Below are 11,336 nucleotides of genomic sequence, written 5' to 3' on the forward strand. Positions count from 1 at the left end.
GGTCTTCGTGTTCACAGGGTACCATCTTCACAAGTTTTTCAACAATATCCATTTCAACCTGTGCATCAAGCAAAAGAAAACGCCATAATCCATCCAAACACCCCAAAGCCCTCCCAGTATGTTACATATTCACACATACACCTATGCACATACATATCCAATTTGTACCCACAATAGTGACTGTCAGTGCATTTTCATCTGAAGCAGCTTTGCTTATGTTTTTGCACTTGAAGTCTTCTAGATTGATTAAAATAGTTTTTGAATCAGACAGTTTGGATGACTTGGAAACATTCCTTGCAGCTGGAATACTGCAAGAATGTGATCAAGACATCATGTGCAAGACTAGACTGTGGTGTGGGTGGGACGACACTTATTTAAACGCAAGCATCCATGCAGCAACTGACATTAGAGTCAGAGATACCCAACCAAGACAGAAAATTGGCAGGCAAAAATAACTTGAGACCTTTCATTATAAATTTCAAATGAACCCCTAGGCAGAATTTTGCATGTGCACTCAGAAGAGGCACGGCATCCTGTACGTTCATACAAAAAAAGCAGAAAAGTCATCTTGAAACATGTGTCACTTTCGGATTAAAAAGTGGAATCCAGAAAGTGAGAAGTGGGATCAGTTCCTGAGATCATGTTCACTTTAGCAATCAGAAAAAAAATTTAAGCGCTGAACAGCAAGACTTCAGAAAGTTTGTAATCTTTTAAGCAACATCCCCGTTGGGTCCCCATGTGTTGCCTGATCTAGTTGAGAGGCGTCCCTGCCCATGACAGGGAGGTTGGATTAAACGATCTCTAAGGTCCCTCCCAGCCCAGGCCAGTCTACGATTCTATGATTTCTCTGCTTTTATTTGACAAAATCCTTTAAATGCATTTTTTGTTTCCAAGAGCCTTCTTTGGCCAGAATGAGGCACATAAAAGTACTTTGCGTCCTTCAAATTTTCGCACGTATGTAACTAGCATTCCAGTTATAAATACACACAGAATGAAATCTAAGGAACGAAACCACCGCTCTCCCCACACAGCATAGTGCAATAATCAAACCACTGACTGGATCACTTTGATCAAAAACAATCAGATATCGAGAACTCCTACTTCACTGCTTTGAATTTAATACGGCACTTGACTACCAAAGGAAAGAATGTGCCACAAATACACATGGATTGCGTAGTTTTACTTAGAATCAAGTGTTGCACGACTAATCTTCGTTCATTTCGCCTTTGACATTTTTGTTATTACCTGATATAAATATCAGAACACTTCCATTCGTTAGAACACCTAATAATACTGTGGAGAAAAGATACCATCCTTGTTATCAGTAAGAAATGCTTAGACAGCTGACCTGAAGCATTATCAAGCCTTTTCAAAAACCTTTTCAAAATCGTTAAAACACTCTGCGATCAAATAAATTCAACAATTTTGTTTCATTTGTCTTTCCACTAAATCAAATGGAATGCAGAAAGCACGCCAGCAAATCAGTGGGCTGGAGAGAGCTAATCCTTATTTTCCTAATAAAGTCCTTCAGGGCATTACACAAGTATAAACTAAATCAACGACCCATCACCTAGAGCCTACATTCTCCCCAAAACATGTGCTTGGTGTTTGACTTTTGTTAAGAAAGAGGATACGCACATATAAATAAGCGAGATAGCTAGCCTGCAGTGTTCAGTGCACATGCATGCAACTGACAGTTCCAATAACAAAGATGCAATTATTTTTCTATTGCATTTACACAGACCTCTTCATCTCCCAATCTAGGCGTAACATTAATCTCTGATTACCTCTTGGATAGGAAAACTTTTCATTTTCATTTAACAAACTGGCATAAAGGCACAGAAGTGAAGGTATACGTCTACTAAAAGCCATTGGGATATGACTGAAGGAGGTACTTGGCTAGAACCTAGTCACAAAAAAACCCCCAATCACTACAATTTCAGAAGCTTGAGACTTCACTTAAAAAGAGCTTACAAAAAGAGTAGCACTGCCTCCAGTTCTTATGAGCTACTGGTAGCATGAAGGAACAACTGTGAGGTGCTTTGAAAACCGAGTTGACCAAGGAAGCGAGTAAACTAGTCTAGCAAACTGCTGAAGGATGAGCACCTCTCTTCCCAGGAAAATAAGTGGCAGAGACAATAATACATTGTCAAAGAGTCTAGTTTGGAGGATGGGTCATGGGCACTCCAGAAGCAGGAGTACAACAAGACTGGCATGCTGATTTCCAAATTTGGAATTTCATGTATTATATTTTGAGATAGCTTCACTGTTTGGGATGACAGTTCTTCAAAAATTTTTGCAGTATGTTATGGCTGGATGTTACATTTTACCAGTAACAAAAGAGGATAATCAGTGCTACAGATATTTAGCACGATGACAGAAATAGCTCTCTTTTTCCTTCAACCACACAAAGTTTTCAGAGTCCATACCTTTCCAATACTGCAGTAGAGTGAAATGAGCCTTACCATATCATTTTTGTTCTCCATAAAAATGCTGAGTTTCTTCAAGAAAGATACAACCAGGATAAGCAGTTCAAAATTATCACGGTCCAGGGCTTTCACTAACATATGGACAATGTTCTTGTTTCTCATCTTCAGCTCAGTGCGAGTATCCTCAGCAAGATTTAGGAGCAGGTAAAGCGCAACTAACAAAGTCCAATACAAATCACACCAACAGGTCAAAGACAATAGAACTCAACAAGTCTCTATATACACATTAAGTGCTTAAGACAAGACTTTAAAAGCATTCTGCTCTCTTCCCAATGCCTTTTGAAGGAAACTGACCATGAATGCTTTTAATTCTGTTTAGAAAGCATTAAAAAGATTAATTCTAACAGCGGCTTTGAAAAAAAAAATAATTATGATCATTAGAAGCCTTTTGTATTTTTTTTTCTTTAAATTCCAATGGGAACCCTTCAAAAGCCCTTCCCAGGAAAAGCTTTGCTGCTCAGATCATTTCAGTCTAACATTAAGCATACTTCAGTTCAAAAATAGAGACAGAATGAAAGCTATTCAAATTTAATCTGATACAGGCTAAGTTAGGCTAAGTTAAAAAACACAAACTAAATCAAACGTACAAAACCAAAATCCCCAAACTTCTCCCAAACCAACATCATGAGCAAAGAAAAGTTAAGTGGAGCGCTTTTGTTATTTTTCCTCCAAGACTGACACATCACTTCAAAAATCGTCATTATACTGTTAAACAATCTCATTTAGTACTCGTCTTCTCCCTATTCTTTGGCAATGCTCTTCCACATCCATCCACACATTCAACGTGTTTAAGACATCCTGGTTATAACATGCATCTAAAAGAACTCTCTACCCAGATTCACCAACAAGGAAATATTTTGTTGTTTGGATTTGGTACCTCTGAGTAGCTGTTCCTGCTTGACAACCAGCCCTTGGTACTTCTTATAAGTTTTATCATAGTCCTTTTTCAGGGTTTGATTTTCAGGATCTTCATCAAGTAGATCACAGAAGTTAAGGAGTTCAGAGAAAAGTTATGCAGTCTAGATGACTACTGTCTTCAAAGGTATTATTCAATCTCTATTAAAAGGCAAGACAACTATGGAGTATCCTGTGTAAAGACACTACCACTGCAGCAGCTTGCTATAACTGTGATCTATGCATCGTTTTTTGCCCTGCTCCTAGTCCTGGATGTATTACCTCCTAATAGCAAAAATGTTCCAAAAACACGCTGCTGATAAAATAAAATGAAACTTTTTCTTTTCCTAATGTTGTTTTAGTAACTTCAGCTTAATCTCTTCAACAGCCCAAACTTCTCACTCTTGGTCTTTTTTTCTATCTGCAATTTTACTTTGCACTTTCTAGGAAATGCTACCGCTTTCACAGAAGTTGATGTACGCTCATCTTGTATAACTCAACAACGGCTATCAAGACAAGTTGGAAGCCATCAGTCTGTCCCAGCATATCAAAAGGATATCAGCTTTCTTCTTTTTAGAAAGTTCTTCCTGCCAAAGCTCATGTCTCTTCAGTTCATGATCTATGATATTCATACACAGAGCTCCAATTTTGTAGTGTGTGATTATTCCATGAAATTGAGAAAAACTATGTTAAAGAAAAAATGACTGTGAGGAAAAAAATAAATACAACCGACCCCAAATGTGTTTTAACACCTACAGTAGCAATGTCTCAACACTGCATCACATGACGTAGTAAAAAAGTATTTACTCAGTGTCCCACTGTAACACTTCTCTACTGGAAAGTTAACTCAAAACAAAACTAATTCCTGAAAACATGAATATTTTTATCCAAACTTGTACACAGACATGCAATAGGTTGTTGTTCCAAGTCAAAATAAAAACACGTTCCAATTTTCACATGTAAAGGAAGAAGTTTTCCAGTCAGCCCCTTTTTTCACAGTAAGATTGCTTCAGAGGACTCTCTCCTCACCAGAAATACGAGAGGTCTAAAAATCAACTTGCAATACACATTACATTTGAATTATTTCCAGGCAGGGTATGCTGAAACAATGAATAAGAGCAAGGATTCACTTAGTTTTGAATACTGTTGCCTCCCTGTAGGAACACTGAGAGACATAAAAGGTGGCAGAACAGCCTATAAGCTACGAGTCAGAATCATCACCAGTTTCTTCCCAGCTCTACTACATGATGCCTTACCATGGGTGTTCTTTTCATGCCTCAGTTTTGCCACTTATAAGTGTGTTTCTGTCTCAGGAATTTTTTATCCTATTTCAGTGAGGTTTTGTAGTGCAGTGCAGAAAATAAATGAAAAGCCACTAAGCACAGAGAAGCTCCTTATATCCTTGTACACAGGGACTCTGCACTCACCTTGAAAAGCAGAAGAAAATATAAATTATATTGGTAGCAAGTTCCACGCTTTGTTTCCAGTCTTCCCTCAGCACTCTAGCCAATGCACCCAGGGCAGTTTCTGAAGTGAAACAAGATCTAGATGAGTATCAGCATTCCAGCTCCCTTCTTTTGCCTCATCTGATTCAGAATTTGAATACAGCTTATTCTACATTTCTGAGTTTTCTAACAGATTTTTCAGAGGTGTCTCACTTTAACATGTGATGCTGCTCAGAAGTTCTGTTTGGTAGATGATACTAAAATAGAAAATACCCTGGGTGGTCATCTAGTCACAAACCCTAAGAAGAGGCAATATGCAAGGAAGCTGCAACCAAACACTGAACCCATCTTAAAACTACTACTAACCTTAAGATCTCATGGCCGCTACCAGCTGTATGGTCTGTATTACACTGTGGTTCCCACCTAGAACATCACCACATTCACTTCCAAATCCCCTTTAAATTCTACCTTGACAACGACCACTTTTTCATCCACCTTTTCTTCTCCGGTAACAACTTTGTATTGTTCAATAATTTGATTTCTTCCTGCCATCCTTCAGCTTACTTTCCCTGTCTGATTCACTTACCTTTTCCAATCACTTTCCCCGTCTAGTCTCTCTCCATGTACACCGTGTTACATGATCAGAATAAGAAAAGCACAGCTGGGAATTTCAAGCACTGGAATATTCAGAACAACTCATGGGGACAAGCCATTACTTGATGGCTTAACATTCCCCTCCATTCCAATTCTTAAAATAATCTTGCTTGCTGACACTGCAGGATGGGTGTAGTACACAGTGAAGTCAAAATTTGCTGGAGGAAGATGGGGGCATAAGGGCTCAGTAAAAGAGACAAAGGGGCAAGGAAAAAAATTACTAAGTTAACAAGACACGAACCTACCATCACTTCAGAAGTCTGGTTTGGATTGCCCTTATCTTTTGCTTGTCTGACACCTTTACAGAAGATAAGGTACTCTTTTTCTCCCAGAAGAGAGAAGACAACGGGAAATGAGAACATATGTACATGTAGACACGTGGATCTACAAACACACATTATTCCGCACTGATGTAGCTTTCAAATTGCACACGGCACAGCATGTACGTATGCAGACAAAAAATGACAGCACTGTGAATGTCATACCATGCATTCTGACAAGAATGGATCTATAAACAAAACAACTATTGTGTGCTAGTGAAATATTTTGGTGGTTGATCCACGTTCAATTTATTAGTTCCCTTGGAAACTGGACACCTATACTTATGCCAGCCTACAAATCCCATTTTCAAAGCAAGTTTTTATACTTACGTCAGCCTACAAATCCCATTTTCAAAGCAAGTTTCCTGATCTCAGGATACAACTCGACATTCCTCTCCTTCTCTGCAGACTTTCAAAACCCACCTGGATGAGTTCCTGTGTGGCCTGCCCTAGGCGATCCTGCTCTGGCAGAGAGGTTGGGCTAGGTGATCTCTAGAGGTCCCTTCCAACCCCTATGATTCTTGTCTCCAGCAAAAATGTCAACCCAAGTTAATTTTTAGCATGAAAATAACCAGGATGAGAAAAAAGAGCTAAAGCCTGCTGAGGCCTGGCGGGTTTCTGTGTCAAGCGCACCTAACAGCCCAACAGAGAGATCCAACTGAGCTTTGCCAGCTTAGTACATACTAAGAAGCAAAGCCTAGAGACATACAAAAAATCCCAAATGAAGGCAAACTACTTTTCCTTTGAGAAGAAAGTGCCACAAGTAAAGAGAACAACATTAAGTTGTTTAAAGTTACCGTTGATAAGTAGTTCTTCCAAATTATCAGGATTCCTAGCCAGCTGCAGAATGAGGGCAGAGCCACGCACCTTGTCAGGAATGTCCTCATACAGTAACTCAATGTACTCATCCATGTCATTGATATTGGCAACTTCATCAATCTGAAAGCAGTCATAAGCAAGGGTTTCACAGAGAGAGAGATGTCAATTCAAGACAATCAATCATGATGTTATTCAATTGCAAGACAAAAGAGTGCACAGCTTTGAGCTAAGATCTTAGAGAAAAATAAAATACAAAGGGGGAAAAAAACCTCTAACACATCCAGAATCACTGCCAATGAACACCAGGAAATCTGAGCAGATTTAATTACAAAAAACAAAGAATGCTCAAACATGACTCCCTGTGTCCTGTCCGATGTTCCAGACCTCACTTGCTGTCGTGCTGTGTGCTATAGTTGGAGAGGGAAGTATGCAAGTCAAATATTTTACCCTTTATGGAGATGGGTTTTATTCCATTGTGCAGTATTTCCAAACCAACTCCTTTGTTTAAAACCAAGAAGCAAAAACACCCACCCAGAATTCAGCATTTCCTCTTCCCCCCTCCCTTGTATAACTGGCTTACTTAAGAAGTAAATGGGTTTTGCATTTCTCTTCTAACACCAATATTTACCTCCATTCCTTCAAATGGGGGTGGATCTTTAGGCTTACTGGATTTCTCTTTCTTTTCTATAAGGAAAAAGACATAGTTGCAGTTAAGTGATGCATATTCACAGACAAAAACTGTGGCCAGTATGCTCTTCTAAACACTCTGGTTAAATCAAGGTCAAAGTCCTTCTGCATCCAGCTGACCTGCCAGACTAACACAGCTAAGGTGCGTCAGGTTTCAGAAGCTGAACAGCTCACAGGGAACAAAATAAACCCTCACATGCCTTTTAACTACTCAGTCTAAATGATCAGTTACAGCCCAGACAGCTGGAGAGACAGAGAGTAATAAACCTTAGTGTGAGCCCAGACTGACCTCAGACACTTTTGATTTTGCTTGTGCGCTGGGGCAAAGCTTTCCTGTGATACGCTAAGACACATATATACAGAATACAAGAGGGTAAACCTCCCAAAGCAGTTACAATCAAAGCATATAAATAACATTAATCTTTTTAAGTAATATAAATCGCTGTTTTAAACTCATCCCATTAAGACAAGAATCCAACTTGAGAATAAAGCTTACCATTTCAAAACACCATGCTAACCACAAGGTAATGCAGGATCAGATGTTAAATATGAAACTGTCCCCTGAGCAGAATATTTAAGATGAACTTGACTGTTCTCAGTAACTTGTTTACCAAGAACTTAAGATGAAAGAACTACTCCAAGCCGTCTGCTACACTTTACCAAAGCCTGTCAGACTCTGGAACTTCACACTCCAGCTTTACAGACAGCACCAATTCAGCCTACAAACACCACCCTTGCAACAGGTGACAACAGTTTTAGGAAGATCCTCATACAGTCTTTTGATGTCAAGGCAAATTGCTGACGCAGTATGACAAGGCTGCACTCAATAGTGGAAACCATACCTCTCAAGTCCCTCTAAAGGACAAAGCATGCAGTAAGAGGCATCAATGCTAAATTTAACTAACCAAAAAAACCCCACTTTGATTGTTAAAAAGGCAATTCCCCTCATCTCACTCCAAGACTGCAATTTTTTTTCCAAGTGTGATTTAACTACACATCTTCGCCACTCTCATTATCTCTAGGGAACTCATACATGAAGCAAGTTAGGATTGCAGCTAGAAAAACCTCGCACGGTAGTTGTTGAATGCTGAAGCACCCTGGTCCCAATCTACTTCATCCCTGTATTATTTACCTTTTCCCGCTGAGGCATCTCTGCGATTCTGCAGATAGTACAACAGCTGTTCTACTTCTGCAAGTTTGCAGGGGTGAATGAGCTTGCATTCTTCAACCACCTTTCGAGCCAGGGAAGCAATATCTGTATTTGCGTTAAGACTCTTTAGCCGAATGCTGCAACACAGACAGGTCTCTTTTCAGTTTTTAAATTTTTAGAACTTCAGTTCCTTGATTTATGTTTACAGAGTCACAACTTGCTCAAGGCAGAAATGATCCTAATAACCCCTTTGCCTGTTCCATGGGCTACAAGTGTTAAGTCAAAGCAGTGGCTCTCTACAACTCCAAATGGCCAGTAACTGTCAGGCAGATTTGACATAGCACAGCTGTCCATCAGCTGACAACCAGCAACAGCTCCCTTGTAACCATCTTAGATACAGGAACCAATAATTTATTTGCAATACACCAAAAAAACCCATGTGCACAGGACTGCAAACAAGTGCTGCATACACAAAAAAATCCAAAATAAGAAACAGCTACGGGTGCTGAGTACATCGGAGTTTCTTTTGCAGTGCCTGCAGATACAGTGTCAGGACTCTCCCATAGCTCTGGCAGACCTGCAGCCTGGTCCATAAGCAACAAGCAGTAAGAAATCTCTGCGGTCACTAACCATAGGATAGATCAAAAAGGAATTCCATCAGGCTGCAGATGCAAACCATGCTGATTCACATTTCGGCTATCTTCAAAAATTAAGAGACAATTTAAGGATTCTTTTTTTTCCCCTCAATTATTCTTCTTACAAGCATTCACACAGGAGCCACTTCAGCTCAAACTTTCAAAAAGAATTCAGTATAGAGATAAAAAAAAAAACACTAGGAAAAGTCCAGATTCTAGTTCCCAAGCTGCAAATTAAGATAGTTCTCTGGGCTTTTCCAATGGGAAATATTTTAATGCCCTTAAAAGTAAAATACCAGGCAAAACTAAAACGCAGATACCACAGTGACAGATAAAAAAGAGGAAAGTAAACAGCTAAAGCATAAGGCTGTCATAAGGTTCAATAGTGTTACTCACTCCAACATTAACCAATATTTTGGTAGGAATCTAGCACTTTTCTCCACCTCAAGTTCCCATCATGTAAAATGGGAATAACCACTTTACAGAACACCTTGAAGCACATGGAAGAAAAGCAGATTAAAACGTGTTCTAGATATTAACTTTCCTAGGCACATGTTATTTCCTGGCTTCTAAACCCTCCACTAATCTTACATTAAGTTTTATAAAGATTAGAACATATTACTTCTTACAGGCTGTTGATGCATCAAGTTACTGAATTTATGACTACGAAAAATAGAAAAAGTTATCAGAACTTGTTATAACCTTACATTTTCTGACATTCCTTACGCTCCCCCAGCACAGGGTCTCCCGTTTCTCCCAGAATCATCGCTTCCACTTCATAGTGCACAATGAGAGCTTTCTCCGTTGGATGCACATCTATGTTGCCTCCTTTTACCTTCCTGCCATGACGAAAAGAAAAATTAATTACTGATTAAATGAAGAGCTCAGAAAACATGTAAGAACATATACCAGTAACAACGATGTGTCTTCTGTTCTGTCCAGACCCTAAATCCAAATGCTGTTTTCCTTCCACACCACATTTCATTTCACACAACTGTACCAAAGCTGAGTGCTAGTGGCACATTCTTGCCTATTACCTCTAGGACATACAAAAACACCCAAGCCACTGGTCAAGCCTTAATCGCAAAAGGAAGAAACAGAATGAAGGTTTGATTTCTAAGTCTCCCAGCTCTATTAAGGAACTACAATCACGAAAAAGATGCATTTCACAGAGAAGGTGAATTTCCCAGCTGATTCCCTGTTACACTGTCAGTATTGAGAAATCTTCTGCTAATGGCATCAACCTAGTGCGATCACTTACAAACAGAAATTTTTCCTCAAAGACTCTCTTGGCTAAATATAACAATTAAAAATCTATTGAGAACGAATTGCAAATAATTAACTATTCTCTCCTGAAGCACAAACCTCTTTGCAACTGTTCTTCACCTCACTGAGTCTGTTGCCAGGTTTGGGGACTCCCAGATCAAGAGCTGCCATCAACAGGTATAAACCAAGCATGTCTACCTGCTTTACTGTATCTACAGATATTCTGGATAAACATTCTCTGGGAAAGCATTCTGGGTATGTCACTGTCAAAAGCGCCTGTCCTGCTGTCGTCCTTTGTGCCAGCAACTTGGTATCCACAGAGATACAAGCGCCATGAGGACAGGCCATGGATAAAAGGCCACACAGATACACCTCATCTCTGCTTTCAAGTGATGACAGAATCACAGCCAAAGAGTACCATTACACATTTCTGTCTTTGGTGGTAAAATTGACACTTGCTTCTTTTCCCTGTGCTGCTACCAGTAGAGTATGTATGGTCACACCATAAACCAGGGTGCTAAAACACTGCGTATTAAAAACAACTCCCTAATGTGGGTTGGGGGTTTGGGGTGTGTCTGGGGGTGGGGGGCATTGTTTGTTTTGGGGTTTATTTGGGTGTTCATTTTTAGACAGATGATGTCAACAAGCAGATTTACAGGTGGCTTCACCACTAGTTGTATCAGCATAAGTGATACATTGGGTCAGTTAGACCAGGGAAAACTATGTCAGCCTCACGGAGCTGAAAACATTAGCAAATCCAGACGCAGCCTTCAGTGCGACCACTGTCTTCAGAAAACATCTGAAATACGTGCCTCTATCTACACAGCTTCTAGCTCTTCTGCAGAATACAACTGAAAAAAATACCTGGTTCTTGAGATAGCTTTCACCAGCTCTCACTCCTCACCCCCCAATATATTTCCCCCGTTATTTAAACCTACCAGGAGATCCCAAATGCAAACATTCCTGCCGACAGTTGT

The 11,336-nt window shown here is 39.7% G+C and overlaps 1 protein-coding gene across 1 annotated transcript in view; it reads right to left on the reverse strand.

The window, feature by feature from the left end:
• Positions 1-11,045, reverse strand: part of KIFAP3 (kinesin-associated protein 3) — a 64,347-nt gene extending 53,302 nt beyond the window's left edge. The window contains 11 exon segments of the mRNA XM_009875915.1: position 1; positions 4-58; positions 2,466-2,644; positions 3,367-3,465; positions 3,943-4,067; positions 4,811-4,910; positions 6,600-6,741; positions 7,250-7,305; positions 8,441-8,595; positions 9,801-9,892; positions 11,031-11,045. The exon segment at position 1 is cut by the window's left edge and continues 101 nt beyond it. Coding sequence (XP_009874217.1) covers position 1; positions 4-58; positions 2,466-2,644; positions 3,367-3,465; positions 3,943-4,067; positions 4,811-4,910; positions 6,600-6,741; positions 7,250-7,305; positions 8,441-8,595; positions 9,801-9,892; positions 11,031-11,045 — 1,019 coding nt within the window.
• Positions 11,046-11,336: the final 291 nt, after the last annotated feature.

This window comes from Apaloderma vittatum, unplaced genomic scaffold, assembly GCF_000703405.1.
Source record: "Apaloderma vittatum isolate BGI_N311 unplaced genomic scaffold, ASM70340v1 scaffold7209, whole genome shotgun sequence".
NCBI classification, from domain to species: Eukaryota; Metazoa; Chordata; class Aves; order Trogoniformes; family Trogonidae; genus Apaloderma; species Apaloderma vittatum.